This window comes from Choloepus didactylus, chromosome 14, assembly GCF_015220235.1.
Source record: "Choloepus didactylus isolate mChoDid1 chromosome 14, mChoDid1.pri, whole genome shotgun sequence".
Classification (NCBI taxonomy): domain Eukaryota; kingdom Metazoa; phylum Chordata; class Mammalia; order Pilosa; family Megalonychidae; genus Choloepus; species Choloepus didactylus.
In genome coordinates this window covers 36,978,404-36,994,844 of record NC_051320.1, presented here as the reverse complement: position 1 = coordinate 36,994,844, position 16,441 = coordinate 36,978,404, and the positions used below count along the sequence as shown (strand labels likewise).

The 16,441-nt window shown below is 41.4% G+C and overlaps 1 protein-coding gene across 3 annotated transcripts in view; it reads left to right on the top strand.

Moving 5' to 3' along the window:
* The window catches only part of PAG1 (phosphoprotein membrane anchor with glycosphingolipid microdomains 1), a 157,564-nt gene that overhangs the window by 125,720 nt on the left and 15,403 nt on the right, over positions 1-16,441 (top strand). For 2 of the 3 annotated variants that reach the window (XM_037803637.1, XM_037803638.1), the window contains exon 3: positions 15,064-15,448. In XM_037803637.1, the coding sequence (XP_037659565.1) occupies positions 15,327-15,448 (122 nt within the window). In that variant the 5' untranslated portion in view covers positions 15,064-15,326. The remainder of the gene's footprint in view (positions 1-15,063; positions 15,449-16,441) is intronic. The other variant, XM_037803639.1, reaches the window with a different exon arrangement.

Sequence of the window (16,441 nt, the reverse complement as noted above, 5' to 3'; positions counted from 1 at the left end):
ACTGTCAGCCTCTTCTTCCCTTCTTAGTTCTTACACTGGTAGTTTTATGATAAACAGTCTTTGGAAGGGCATTAATAGTTTGGGAACTAGACTGAAATCTTGCACCTTGATGTCTTACATGGATCCTGGCTACAGAATCAAAGACTTCTGATAGATTTGTGAATATTGTAGGAAGTCCAACATTGATCTCAATCATTTTCTCAGTAAGGTGAAACTGAGTTGATATCCGTGACTAGTAAACCAGTTGTGCCTAAAATCTGCTGGTTCTTAATATAATATTCCAATTTATTAAGAAGTGAAATGCTATCGAATTTTAAGGCGTTTGGAGAAAGGCCTAAGAAAAGTAATGATTAAAAAGACCGAATCATTCTTATGTTTACTGTTTTACAATTAGTGTTGAGAAATCACATAACCATCATAAGTAATTGCTTACAAAAAGAGCTGGAATGAAGCCACTTAACTTAGATTATTTAATCCAGTGAATTAAAATGATTAATACTGATATTTCTTTTCCTAATGGAAATTAGTAGTTTTTTCCAATGGCCATTTCTAGTCTCCTTCATCTTCCCATATGAATTTTCTTTTTATTCTGAAAACACATCTTTTTGTCCCATTTTGTAAGTATATTTTTCTTAAGTTTTCCTGTGTTAGAGGCATGAGAAAGGATTCAGTGGTGACCCTTCCTGGATCAAACCGGACTGTTGTATCTCCCGCTGTGCCTGGGCAGACCCCATCCTCTAGGGGGCGCTGCTCGGTTCATAGTCTCTGCTCTTAACTAGACCTACTCAAATCCATATGCAAAAAGTCTTTGAGAGCCCATGCTGTATTTTTTTAAGTTCTTAATAGTTTTCCCTTGTACTCCATAAATGCCCATGTTTTCCTTTGTTATTAATGTAGCAATGTTGAAATTGAGTAACTCCAGGAAGATGTGGTTGGCACATTTTTCCTGAGCTTACCACAACACATCCTTAACACATGCTTCTGTGAAGCTTGCCACTTCACCAAATGCCGCTCCCTACCTCTCAATTTAAAGCCTATAAAATGTGCTTTATAGAAAAGGGGTGAAAACATAGCATAGGGAAGGGGAGAAAGGGGGTAAGCCATACTCTGTTATTAGCTCTCATTGTGCAATTTTAAGACTTCCTCCTTTCTACTTTGGAAATTGGGGCAGAGTGACTTTATTGAGTGCCTTACATATAAAGTGTTTTGAACTCAGCAGTGGGAAGGCTATCTTTAAAATGTCCATTTTATGAATCAATATTCTAAGGTCTCTCCAAAAAAGTTCTTAATACTGTGGTACATATGTGAGTTTCAAATATTCTTCAACTTTGAAATTGCAATGACATTCAAAATAGAAAGCTCTCCAAGTTAGACTGTAAGACTTTTCATAAGTACATCCTTAGTCCATAGCCTTCATTTTATTTGTGATTTACGAACAGAGGAAACAGAAACCTTTGAGGGAGAAGATTTGATTTTCATCAGCTATGCAGACTTTCAAAATTACATTAGTTTCAGTTCATTGAATCTTACAATCCCATTAGCTGTGTGGCATTGTAAGGAGGCAAGACAGCCCGTGGAGCTTTCCCAGTGGACTTCCCTGATTGCTCCCTCCAACCACTGGGACCAAATACGGGATTAGATTTTTCCTTTCGCAGGATGAACCAATGAAAACAGTGCTGTATCTAGAAAACACGTTTGCACAAACATTTCTCTTACTCTCTCCTAATTCCCTCAGTAATGGTTCTCTGGGCTAAATGCTATGTCAGTTTTGAGTAACCCTGGACTTCTGAAGGCTTGATAAGATGAGCACTTCCATTTCACGGGGATTCCCATTGCACTCGTGACAACTTCTGAGCATATTTATCTGTTGGTATTATCCGAACTAGAAGGCAGAACCTTTCAGAATCAGCCTAAGGCTGTGTGTCTCTGAAAGAAGACATCCCCCCACCCCCCACCCTTTCCTCCTGCCACCTCCTACCCAAATCACTGTGGATCGGAAACCATCTTTTCATCTTGGTCAGGAAGAACTGAAGTGTGATATTCAGGTGCACATATACTGGAAGGTGCGTCTGCAGATCCAGTGGGATGAAAAGGGAGAAGGGAGGTGATGGCCCCACAGCTGATTATGAGGAGTGAAAAGCAGATTCAGAACGGGATAGTATAGGACTCGCCAGCTCTAGACATGTGTTCCTCAAGGTTCTTCAATGAACTGCGTACCTTGAATCATTTAGGATATATATTTAAAACACAGATTCTTAGGCTCCACCCCAAATTATTGTATTAAGAATATCTGAGTGTCAGGCCTGGACAGCTGCATTTTAACGAATGTATCTGGTGTTGCAAAGCAAGACTGGGTGAATGTGAAGGAGTGAGGGATTCTGGAGGACATCTTTGCAATGGCTGATGCTGCCCTATGGCTGGAGAGGAAGGCAAGTGAAACCAGGAGAGGCCAATGATGGAGGAACAGTTGGCAATATATTTGGCTACAAGTCAAGACTAGTTAGTCAGTAGAGCCACAATCAAAACATTCATCTGTTTAAGTTGATAAGTTGTTCCTTTGCTCAGAAGGGAGATACTAGTCTATACTTTATGTATCTCGTCCAAAGTCTTTTCTGGCTCTCCAAGATACCATTGACCTTTGTAAGAAACATGGACTTCACCCAAAGAACGTGACTGATCCTGATGATTGAGTTCCATGTTCAGCCAGGTCAGACCATGTCAGACCAGGGTGCCCACAGATGTTACAGTTCTCTTATACCTACCTCCAATGACATTGTTTTATCTTCCCTGAATTAGACAAAGAGAAGAGGAAAATAAATGAATAGATGTCTGTAGACATGTACACACATACATGTATGTCATTCTTAAATTCTTGGAGTGCCCCAGATTAAGGCCAACCGATAAGAATAAGCAAAGTAGCGATGCAGGGAAAAAATTACCTGAAGAGCCCCCAGGTGTGTTTCCCTTGTCTCCTTCACCTGAACCAGCTCATCCTTTTCTTCTCCCTCCTCTTAACCCACCAGGTGGCTTGGTCTGTTGCCAGTCATTTGTGCCTCAATAATATTTTAAATACATGTGCCATCTCTTCCATCAATATTTACCTTTTTAAGCTTTACCTTTAAACTGTAAGTGAAAACAGTTTTTCTTCATTCAGAGGGGGAGGTGGGGTGGGAGGTGGCTCTGTGCGGGCAGTTTCGTTTCCTGGTCCTTGAATCCTCGGAGGCCACTGACAGTGATTGTGACCGAATGAACTGGCGGTCCTTTCCCCCTGTGAACATGTAAAGTGTGTCTTTGGAATCCACAAGACACATTGGGGACAGTTCTCAGCTTGAAACAACATCAGTCCAAGGATACTGCAGCTGCACTCATTCCCTGTTACTTCAGCCGTCAAGCTCAACAGAATCAAGCTACAATTATTTTGACAAAATGTTTCCTAATGCAATATGATTGAAGCGAAAAGACTCACAGGATTTTTTTTCCCTGATGTCATATGCTTGGGATGCAACAATGAATTATTTTCCATTTTGAATCAAAATATATCTCTGTATTAGGAACTTTAAATCTAAACATTTTCACCTCTTGCAAAGTTAAATTGCAGTGAACCAGTACAGTTTCACATTCAAGGTGTGATTAGAAGATGAAACAGTGCTTAACATATAGTAGGTATTTGATAATATTTGTTTAATGAATGACAAAGTTTTAAAGAGTAATGTACTCTTTTTGTCTTAGTGCCGGATAGTAAGAAATATCGGCAGAGCGACCAACAAAACCAACCCAACAGCAATTAGTCTTTCATAATAGAATCAGAAAAGGTCTCTGAAATGCTTTATCATGTTTGGAACCTCCTCAGGCTCAGCAAGTACTGAGATAAGAAATTACATGGATCTCTTGCAAACTTGCAGTCTCTGTAAGATTTTTCTGAATTTGGGCATATGCCTTTAAAAAGCCTCAAAAGCTTCCAGGCAGAGAGTGTTCTCTCATTACCTGTACAGGCACTGTCTGCATGTTCTAGATCAGTCCTTGCATTCTGAAAGGCTGTTTCTGAATTGTAAATGTGTAAACATACCGACTCCACATAATGAAAAAATAAAGAGGCCCATAAGTCAGCTCTGCAGCCCAAGTGCCACTATGGCATTGCCAGATGTGCACTTGATGTTTTGAAAGGGCCATCAGGATTGATTACTGGCATTACATGCTGATTCAAAAGCCACCCATGATTTCATTTCCTGACATCCATTTAGCTGGCATGGCCTCACCAGGTTTTCCCTTTAATTACTAAGACTGTGCTTTCTGGGAGTAGAAACTATTGATCATTCTGAGAATTTAAGCTTCTTGCAAACATTTACCTTTGCATGGAAAGTCATGAATTTTTGTTTTAGACTAAGGAATGGATCAGCTACTTTTAGAAAATGATAGAATCTCAGAGCTGGAAAGAAAACCTTAGAAATGATCTCATTTTGCAGAAGGGGAAACTGAGACCCAGAGTGGTTTGGACTTGCTCCAGGCCCCACAGCCATTTAATGAAGAAGAAAGGAGTAGAACCCAAGTATGTAATTCCATGTATCAGCAACATGTACACTCACCACCCTAGATCCTGGACTGGTAAAAAAAACTGCCTTATATTTCAGTATTTAGGATTAAGAAGACTCCTAGGTCAGGCATGCAACTAGGTGAATGAACCTTGAGGACAGTATGTTGAGTGAAATCAGCCAGAAACGAAAAGACAAATACTATATCGCCTCACTAATATGTACTAAATATAATCTACAAACTTTGAGAATTGAATTTGAGAGCATAGGTTATCAGTGAAGGGCTTATTGTAAAGATTCTTAGATTGTAAGCTCTTACAACAGTCACATTTATTTCTGAGTTGTTACAGTTATTTCTAAATTCTGAGAAGCTGAGCTCTTTGTGTATAACCCAGTCATTCCCTGGAACTTCAGGTATCTGTGTGACACCTGAGACTCAGAGCTACAGCTCTGCAGCTATGAAAGTCAGCATTACCCCATATAGCAACTGTTAAAAAAGTTAAAAAGAGATCAGACTTCAATTAGAGATGTGAATGAAGCTGATCTGGTTAGGACTAAGGCAAATCAGACTTCAACTTCAAAGAAGAGATGTTTAGTCAGTGAAAAATTTATATTTTCTGTGGCACACTATCTAATTTAACTTGTATGCTCAGTTTATTTGAACACTATAATTACATGGTCCTTGAATACGGAGTGAGATCTTGTTGGTTTGTACAGGATAGTGTGATGCCCTGAAACATCCCAGAGTAATTTGGGCAGAGAATAAAAAAGTATTTGCAAAGCTCCCTTGAGGGACTAGGGAGAAATGTGGAACTATTAAACTTTCCCACCTGGGGAACTCCAATATTCTCTCAAGCATTAGGGACCCCCAATTTAATAAGCCAAGCCCTCAATCTTGGGGCTTGTCATTATGAAACTTATTCCTGCAAAGGAGGAGCTAAACCTACTTATAATTATGCCTAAGAATCACCTCCAAAAAACCTCTTTTGTTGCTCAGATGTGGGCTTTCTCTCAGATTAACTCTGCAGGTAAACTCACTGCCCTCCCCTCTATGTGGGACCTGACTCCCAGGGGTGTAAATCTCCTGGTAATGTGGGGCATGACTCACAGGGATGAGCTTGGCCCTGGCATTGTGGGATTGAGAAAGCCTTCTTGGACCAAAACGGGGAAGAGAAATGAAACAAAAGTTTCAGTGGCCTGAGAAATTTCAATAGAATTGAGAAGTCATTCTGGAGCTTATTCTTATGCACTATAAAGATATCCCTTTTAGTTTTTAGTGTATTAGAATAGTTAGAAGGAAATACCTGAAACTGTTGAACTGTAAACCAGTAGGCTTGATTCTTAAAGATTATTGTATAACTATATAGCTTTTATGGTGTGACTGTGTAATTGTGAAAACCTTGTGATTGACACTCCCTTTATCCAGTATTTGGACAGATGAGTAAGAAAATAAAGACAAAAATATAAATAAATAATGGGATAGGGGGTATGGATGTTTTGAATGTGTCTTTTTATTTTATTCTTAGTTGTTTTTTTTTGTTTTTTTTTGAATAATGGAATGTTCAAAAGGTGATTGTGGTGATGAATGCACAAGTACGTGATGATACTGTGAACTAATGATTGTACACTTGGATATTATCTGGTATGTGAACGTATCTCAGTAAAACTGCATTAAAAAAACAAAAACAAGAAAAAGGCTCCTAGGACCCAGGAACCCTGACCTCATCTTCAAATAAGTTTGAGTAAGATGAAGGGCCAATTTCAGCTTCCAGGATCTGGCTGCTTACCCGCTTAAACTCTAGTTGGAAGGAAAACAAAATATCTACAACACCAGTAGGAATTAACAAGTACCGACAGCCTAGACATCTCCAGGGGAGCCTGTTAGAAATGCAAGCTTAAGCCCGCACTCCAGACCTGCTGAATCAGAATCTGCACCTTAACAATGTCCCAAAGGATTTGTTTACACAGTGAAGTTTGAGAAGCGGTTTTCTGGAACAGTTTCTCAAACTTCAGTGTGCATCACAGTCTCTTGGACGTCTTATTCAAACACAGATTGCTGGGCTCCAGCACCAGAGTTTCCGATCTGTAAGTCTGATTGGGACCCAGAATTCTGCATCTTCAACAAGATCCCAGGTGGTTCTGAGACTACCGGTCCAGGACCACTCTTTGAGATGCCCTGTTCTAGAAGAACCCTGGCCCTCCCCTTTACCGTACAAGGGGCCTGGGGGTCGTGGTCCTGGAGCCATCTGCCCTGCCTGCCCTCTCCTGGCAGAATGTCTTGAGGATGAGCCCCAAGAACCTCCTTCTTCAAATACAGGTTCTGACTTCTCTCTCAGACATTTCCCCAGCCCCAAATAGATCACAATAACACGAGCAGGTAACTTGCAGAACTGTTTTTTGAGGCTTTTGGCTATAAGTTAGGAGAAAATAAAATATTTTGCCTGCTTGTTTTATATAAAGAAGTGTTAATTTTTTTAAATGTGGTAAAGATGTGAATCCAAGAGGACTATGATGAATTGAGATAAGTTGAGCCACATTCTTGTCAGTGCCCAGGTAGAATATTAACCGTTATGATGGGGCAGAGCAAACTGCTTTATCTAAATTGGCTCCAGCCACAGTGAAACCAACTTTACAGACTCTGTTGACATTCCTCTGTTACATGGCTTAAATTGTCATCTGTTCGTAAATTCTTTCTCTCCAGTCTTGAGGGTTTACTTTTCCTTGAAGAAGCATCTTTTGATGTAGGCTGCTGTGGTCAGGGTGAGGGCTTTGCAAAAACTAATTGATGGAGCATTTGCAGTTAGCCCACAGTCCAACCAAATTGTTAAGATGAAACTGATCTTTAAATATCATGAGTTGAGACTTGAGAGGCATTTATGTCAAATCGTGCATTTCTAAACCTCTCAGCAAATAAACTAAACTTTGCTTTTGGTTAAGTCATTTACTATTATAAAACCGACCAACAGACAGGCAAATGTGGCTGAATCACTGTGCCTCTGAAGCAAAATAAAAAACAGTGCAATGCAGTGCTTAACAGAGCATGACTGTAAATGGTCCTGGTCTCAGTAAAGTAGTCTGCGTGAAAACACCACATCCATCATGGGGCTGCAGCGTGGATGATATGAAGATGCCTGGGAAGCACTCCAGAGTCCTTTGAAGGAGGGCGGTGATCAATGTATTGTCAGGAACAAGTAGGAAAAGAGCCGGAAGAGAGCAAGCGGTCTTCTCTCTGGTGCAGAAATCGAGTTGTGACGGATTTGAAATTGCCTGAGAAGAGGGTTGAGGCTCCCATGTCCTCACCTGTCTGTTGTCCCAGACACCTGGGGCTGTGAATGCGCTGGGGAGAGCCACAGTTCCCTCCCTGAGCACACTCTGCTGAGGCAGTACATTAGAGCAGAAAGTGCCAGGGACACCAAGCCAGGAAGCCTGGGGCTGTGTGACCCTAGACAAGACACTTAACTTTGAGACTCGGTTTCCACATCCGTAAAATAGATACAGTAACACTGATATCAAAGGGTTACAAGGATTATACAAGATAATAAATAGAAAAGTGGCTGGCACATAGTGTGTACTCATTTAGTTTTTTCAGAGGTTTTGATATCAAGCCTTATGGGTCAAAACTGATCTGTGACAGGCCCTTTCATGACCCCTGAAGGCACCCTGGTGAAGGCAAGATCAGGGGGTAGTTCTTTTGAGATCTCCCCATGCTGCAGCCAGGTCGTCTGTGAGGCAAGCAGACTTTTGTGACTTGTCGTGTCCCCACTGAATTTCGGCATCATTTGAGAAGACTGGGAAGAAGTTTCTTCAAATTCTTACCATCTTTGAAGGCCTGGTCAGTAACCACCACCTCTTGGATGCTTTTCCTCCTCTGAACTATTAATTCACTCAACAAATATTTATTCAATGGAGGAAACACATGGCTTCCTCACTTCAGCATAAGTAATTCTGTGAGGGAACACATGTGAGAGAGGGGCCTAAACTGAACTTGGATGGGGATGGGGGTGGCAGCCAGGAAAGCCGCTTCCAGGAAGTGACTGGAGCTAAGATCGAAAGGATGGTTAGGCTTTCACCAGGAGAAAGGTGGGAAGACAGGCCAAGAATATACACGGCTCCTCTTTCTTTGAAAAAGTAAGGCCCAGTCCCCTTTGGAGGGAGGGAAAAGAATGGTGTCCATTGGTTCTCCTAGGAGAATAGGGAAGGTATGAAATTGTCACTATCAAGGGTGGTGTTTGGAGACTGTTATGTACCCCAGAAAAGGCCATATTCTTTTGTTCCATTCTTGTGGGTGCAGACATGTTATAGGTGGGACATTTTGGTTAGGTTGCTTTAGTTGAGAAGTGACCTACCCCATTCAAGGTGGGTCTTAATCCTTTTACTGGAGTCCTTTAAGAGAGATGAAATTAAGAGAAGCTCAGAGAGAAAAAGTCCCCAGAGGAGTTGAGAGAGGAAGCCACTGAAGCCAGAAGCTGAAAGCAACAAAACCCAGAGAGAAGGACCAGCAGACACCAGCCATGTGCCTTCCCATGGGATAGAGATGTCCCACATGCCAGTAGCTTTTCTTCAGAGAGGGTATTGTCCTGTTGATGCCTTAATCTGGACATTCTCGGGCCTTAGAACTGTAAATTCGTAAGCTAATAAATCCTCATTGTAAGAGACAACCCATTTCTGGTATATTGCATTCTGGCAGCTTTAGCAAACCAAAACACCAAGACTGAGGCAGAGGAACCTAAGCTCGGAGACACAGTGGGATAGCCAGAATTGATGGCCTACTACGGTTGGTGATGATTCATGTATGGTTAAACCAAAATTTCCAGTGTTGTGACTTTTCTCAGGAGATGTTCAGCTGTTTCGGTGACAGTGCAAAGAAGACAGAATTAAGGTTTCACCTTAACTTCTTGCCTTACTTTTTAATTGCTTACTGAGCTCATCTGTTTTATTCTGCTTGTCTCCCTTGCCATATTAATTATGAATTAAATTAAAGTTGCATTTGAGAACCAGCTTGGGAACCTACTCACCATTCTTCCTACAGAAATATGTATTCAAAAAAATATTCTTTGCCTGGCTTCTATATTCCACTTTATGTATATGCTGGGGATACACAGGAAAATGAGGTGGGGATACATCCCTTCCCTCAATGTACTTTTAATTAAATTAGGACAGATGAGCAAATAAGCAGGGCAGGAAGAAAGAACCTAAAGTCCAAATGGCACATTTTTCTGAAACATCCCATTAAGGCTAGCTTGTACAAAATGAAGTCCCTTTACCAGTACTTCTTACCCAGTCTGTGTAGAACATAGTGTGTTACACTAAATACTTTTACCTCAAGGTTCTGTCCTGAGGGTATACAATATATGCTTCTACAAGGGCCGTGCTGTCTTTATTTCTCTCTGTCTCATTAAAAATAAAATAACCTTAGAAATTGGTTTTAAAGTCAGAAATATGAGGGAAAGTAACCTCAGAAGTCATTCTTACCCAGCAAAGTTGCTTGCTTTTTGGCTTTTCTGAAGGTAGAAACAAAATGGAGGAGCTTTGATTAACAATAAGCTATGTTGCTTCTGTCATGTTTGTCTACTATATTTTTGAAGGCAAGTGAGAGCTGCACACACTCCTCCCCACCAAGGGTAGACCAGTAGTCCTGGTATGTGAAAAGTAACCAGGTTTTGCTGACACACAGCCCTGCGGGTTTATTGCTTGCTCCTAGGAGGAATGCCTGGCTCTTTGTCCCTTTAAGAACTAGTGTTGCCTTTGATAACACTGTCAATGTGGTCTGGTGATCTTAAGACTCTCCAGGATTGTTTTGCTAATGTTCACAGGTGATGTGCTTCTCTCAGGCTGCTGCAGAAAGGAATGCCAAGATTACTCAGTAGTGACGTTATAAAATGATTCAGGAAACGATAAACTAGAAATCTAACCTCGGAGTCCTTTACCTTCTTCTGTTCTTTGGGTGTATTTTCCCCCTGAGTCAGGGAGAGAAATAGGGCGAGCTTTGTACCCGCCTTATCCAGGGGAAGAACCTTTGTACCTTAGGAGGATGGAATAGCAAGTATTTGTTTAGGTGTTTCTCCGCGTTTTAACAGACCTAGTCCAACAGGCTTGTTTAGATGGGAGTACTCTTTAATCTGAGGAGAAATCAACCTGAATCCAAATAATTTCAGCTTAAAACTCTTTCAGGAGATTCGAGAATTCTGTGGAGAGGTTTACACCGCCCTGGCCTGTGAACTCACCATGGTGGCTCACGGGGCAGGGCCCCAGAGAGGATTTGGTTCTTCAGAGATTGTTAAACTTGTTTGGTTAATTTTTAACACATAAAGTGCTGTTTACCCACGTAGGCCCCACACCTGGTAATGGCCGGGAGGGAGGAATTTCCATCAGGTGTAGCCCTTGACCTCCTTATTTCCCTTATCAGCCAGGGCGTCATGAATGGAGGCAGTTTCTATTATGCTTAATTATGAGTGGACTAAGACAGCTGCAAAATGGTAATGACCATCTTTACTAACATACAGCTGCTTCAAAGGAATCACAGTGTCTGCTGCTTTAATCTCATTGGCCATCCCAACTCCACCAAATTATTATTTACAGAATTTTCCACAATCAGAGCATCTACCTGTTAAGAGTATTTGGCTGAAGAAGTAGCTGCCATTTGGGCTGACCCTTTCATTAATTTCATCTGGTTTTTGTTTTCTTTCCTGCGGGAATTGATTTTCGTGGCTGATAGTCTGGTCTAACGAAGACAATTAAAATGCCAAGATATGGCACAAACAGCAAGATTGAGAATCTCTCCTTGTGCCTGCTGATTAGGGCAGAAAATAGAATTAGACTGCCACCTTGTGGCTAAAGTGAAAGATGCTTTTCAAATAAAAGGCCAACAGTTTCTAATGATTTGAATCATTTATTAAAATCAAGAAATGAAGGCTTATAAAAGGATAATAGGTTACCGAGTGTTTAGCCCAAAATAATTATCCAGATCCATCTCTGAAAGATCCTCAAATGTAGTCTTATAATGTCAAGCTCTGACCTTTCTCAGGGCCAAATGGCAAGTACCCAAGGTAGTCCAAAATTCTATAGAATTTGGAGGCGGGGTAGAAAGTACCACTCATCTTTGACAGCAATATTATACATTTTTATTAAAATTCACTCTCAGTCATGACTTGACATCAGTTTTACCAATAATGAAACAATTCATGTACAACTATTAAACTGTATCTGCTATTACACTAATATTATCATCTGCAACTCTTATTTGTGGATCATTTGGGTACCAGAATAAATGCCAGTTTACTAACAATAGAAATATATGGACCTATTTTGCACTGTGTTGAACAACTCAAAGAACATTTACTCATTTGATCCGACAACAGAATATATTTCAACTTTTGAAGAAATAGAATTCTGTATTTTAATGTTAGTTTTTTAAGGGAAGAATAAGATCGAGAGAAAAGGATTTAACTGGCTCCTTGAAAAGAATCATGAGAGATACCCCCTCCCCTGCCCCCCCCACCACAGTTCATATATTTCCGCTGTTACAGGTTAATTCAGGATGCTCAGAAAATACTTTGAGATAGGAATGAACAGTAAACAGGGTGGTCCTCATCAACAGGTAACAGTGTCACATGACATGGCAGCTTTGAACTATTTTTTTCCAAACAGAGCCTGCTGGGTAAAAGGGGGCACAGTATATGGTCTAAGAAACTGCACAATTGCAGCAGAGGCCCTTCCTTTTCAGGGTAGCTTTTTACCTCCTAGACTATTCCTTGATCTCTAATCCTGAGAAAAAACTTACAGCCATGGGGAAGGACATGGCTCAGAATAAACTGAATGAGGCCCCTCAAACAGTGTGCGTAAGTGCATCAAACCAGCATGAGAGGTTTCAGCCTTACGGGGGAGTCAGGGTGGAGGCCCAGGGTGGTCCACACGAGCATCCCACCCTCATCCCAGCCAGGAAGGACAAAGATGGAGGCCACCCGTGTGCATATACACATGTGGCAGGGAGGACGCCATTCTGGCTCAAATGCAGGTGAGCTGCCAAAATTTAAGGAGCTGCCTAAAGAAGAAATGGGTAGCAGAATTATGGAAACAGAAGTCCAAAAGAAGACAGAGTTCAGGGAAGGAGAAGTCAGGGGCACAGATCTTCTCTAAAATGGGAGTAATCTCATCCACAAGGTCTGCCTCAAGGATAAGCATGATGCGCATGTCAGCCCCACACTCCACCAGGCCCCTACAGGGCATGCAGTAAAGGGTTTAGTAAGCGGTAGTGCTGCGACTTGGGTTGCTACTAGTCCTGCTATAGAATTGGGCTTAAAGGTTTCCAAGAGATGGAATCTGCAATTGGAGCACTTGTCTGGAGGGATTACAATGTATGTGACTCAAAAAAAAAAAAAAAAGTCCCAGATGTTGATAATTCTTTTCATTGTGAGATTTTTGTTCATGGTGAGAACTTTTGGAAAAAGTATTTCTTTCAGTAGCTTTTTAGAAAATTCTAGTTGGAGGGGAGTGAGCCAAGAGTTTTGACACATTTTCTCTGAGTTACATCCTTTATTCAGTAGCTTGCCATAAGCCCCTTTCTTTCTCTGTCTCCCTGCAGTGTCCTAGTAAGCCAGGCACCCCACATATTTCATTATAGTCTTCAACCTTCCCCTGTTGAGAGAGAGAAAAGAGAAGAGAAACATGTACAGAAATGGAAAGAGGTGGTAGAGGCCCCATGCTGGGCTGCTGGATGGTTCTCTGGCTTTGGAATAATTCATACGGCAAACTGTTCTAAGAACCTAGCACTTTATGAATAGGCATTGACTAAATCTCTTGTGTACAGGAATGTGGGAATGAATGAATGAACAAACGCCTATACAAGAGAGAAAGATCTTCTGTCTGTGCTTCCTAAAATGGCTTATGCTGTGTACATATATTTAAAATTTTGTTTCATGTATTTTCATAGGTCACTCTGAATTCAGTGCTTGCTTAAATGTATTTTAATTACCTCTTGTGTTGCCAATTTGTAGTCTAAGTTTAAAGTGAATCATTCTTTGCATCAGCAAAATATGGGAGAAGCAGTAGTTATTGTCATTCAGTTGTAGCTGACCAGGGGCCAATATGAAAAAGTAATTTGACCCTTCATTACTGTAAAGCTACCCCAAAGAAAAGAATGTATAATGAAACACAGGAAGAAAGATGTTCTATATTACATAGGAAGCTGTACAGTTATATAATTTATAGAACATTAAAAGAAAGAGTTCATATTGATTCAAGGACCTGAGGAAAATAATCTGTTTCGTCTCCCAGAATTTTCTCTGGATACATTGTAGATTAAAATTTCATTTTCTTTAGCTTTTTATTATTCTTCCACCTTGAGAATTCAAATACATGTGGTAGTGCTTCACCTGGAGAAAATCTGGTATTATTGAACTGCCTTTGCTGAAAAGGCTTCTTTACTCTATCCTTTCCTCATGCACTCTGGTTTGTCTTAAGCCACCTTCTTGCTGGCATAACGCTAACCATCCCTGGTGGCTAAACACTGTGGCAGCCCTATCGGTGAAGCAAATGGAAATGTAAACATTGACAGTCTTTTTAAAGAAAAATGTGTTGAGTTTTGACTTATTATCACCAGACAAAAGTATTTATTTGCTCAGTGTATTCATAACACTAGAGATCAAGTAAAGGCTTTTCCTTTTAAATGAGAATGTTCTCAAATTGAGCAAAGCAAATGCTCTTTAAACAATGCCTCTCAGGTGACAAATAATTGTTAAATGATTGGATATACTGCTGTATTTTTAAAATATCTGTATCTCTTAAAATATTTCACAAAAGTAATTTGACCCTTTTCACTTAGAAGCATTGTGGTCAGAGCAGGGAGCAGGAGAACCCGGAGAGTAAGAGGGCCATCTGGGGGCCCTAGAGTCAGTGACAGTTGGACTCACTTGCTCTTCCTGCCACTTACCAGCTGTGAGAAGTAACTCAGCTTCTCTGTGACTACTTCTTGTCTGTAAAATGGGGGACTGGGGGTGGGGAGGTGGATTAAATGAGAAAAGCATTTGACAGAGTCCCTGGAACACAGGAGGTACTAAATAAATGGCAGCTGTCTTATGTTTCATTTTTAGTTGCTTATAAAAAGTTTTATTTACTGCTGGGTGATGTATTTTTCATCCTTTCATATGACAGTTTATTTATTGGGTCCTCACAGACACTTAGCAAAAGTTGGCCCTGGAAAGAAACAGTCACATACTTAGATTAATATTTATGCAGGTAGTATGAAGACGTTCTATTTTAATAGTTGCATTGACCCTCCTCTTTCTTGAAATACAAACAAGTGGGGGTTGGGGAGACAGAGGGCATTTTTGCGAAAGCTGTACAATGCTTTATACTGTTCTGATTTAAAAAAAAAATCCAAATAAGCATTTATTTATTGTTCTGGATTAACTGGAATCTTACATTATTTGAAGATACTAAGAATCCATTCCCAAAACAAATCATAAATAGTAATAAGATAGCCATTGCTTCAGATACTGTGCTGAGAATTTATATGTTCCCACTTTCCATTGTATAGGTGAGGAAAACAGCGACAAAGGACGGAGGGGAGCGTGCCATTGCCAGGTTTCAAACAGGGCCCCGTGTTCTTGTCCACACCTCCCAGCTCTGCTCAGAGGCCTTTCTTCTAACATGAACTAATGATAAGATCCTGGAGCTGGAAGTGAGACACAGTTTCAAGAAGCGCCGGTCTCTCTGCAGGACGGCGCAGCACCCTGGCCGGATGCGGAGCCCTCGGGAGCACTGACGCGCCCGCCCAGCCTCGCCGGCCCCCGCGCCGCCATGGGCCCCGCAGGCACCGTGCTGAGCGCACAGACGCAGGCCGTCCTGTGGGGGAGCCTGGCCGCGGGCGCCACGCTCTTCCTCATCACCTTCCTCATCTTCCTGTGCTCCGGTTGTGACAGGTGAGCCGAGGAGGAGCCACCTTAACATAACCTTAAGGGAACGTGTCCCAGGGGACTCTCCCTGAAGAGCCTGGTATAAGCGGAATCCCACTGCACGGACTTTCACAGAAATGTGGGTCCCAGGGCTCTGTTTATTAATGAAACGGAAATCCATATTGTGTTTCAACCCCCCAGCGATTGGAAGAGCCCTTACATTTGAAACTTCCCAGAATGAAGGTGTGCTCTGTTGAGCACTTCCTTGTCAAAATCTATAGTGTCTTCTGTCGCGGACAGTTTGAAACTCAAGTATTACACACATTAAAGATCCTTGGCTGCTGCTCAGAAGTTACCATATTTGTTGTTACTTAGCTTTGGAGGGATCGATTTATTTAAGATTTGTGCTCTAGAGCTGGTTTCTTATGAAACAGATTAAATTTCCTAGAAAGAGAAGCCATATATGACATAAACACCATGTGTCTCTTTTTAGAATTATAATTCTGTCATATAAAATCATAGTTTCCCCCAGAAAGACCTCTCTGCTCAGAGGAAAGTGAAGTTCTTTCTAACCAGTAGTGATTTGGGAGATATTTAGCCGCTGGTGGAATTTGTGCCTCCTTTTGACAAGAGGTACACTGCTGGGACACCAGTGCTGAGAGCCAGCCCCATCCCAAGCTCTGTCCTCAGTAACCTCGACAGAGACTGGTCAAGTGTCATTTAAAAGTCTGAATATGGCTTTTCCCCCTAAAATCTCCATCAAGAGGGGAAAAATCCAGATTCTGAATCCCAATAGCTTCCTATTCCCTGCCCTCCGTGGCCAAGGCAGAATCTGGCCAGGCTGAGGCAGACAGACAGATGAGTGAGTGTCGGCCACCTTGCCTGGCAGGGCTGCAGCTGTAGTTCTGTGCTCCCCCAGTAGGTGTCACTCTTGCCTTATCTACTAGGGAAGTGTATTCCTTGGTACTGGCCAGGTCCTAAGTGAAAACAAATTCTATTTTTACTGACTTTTCCATAGAC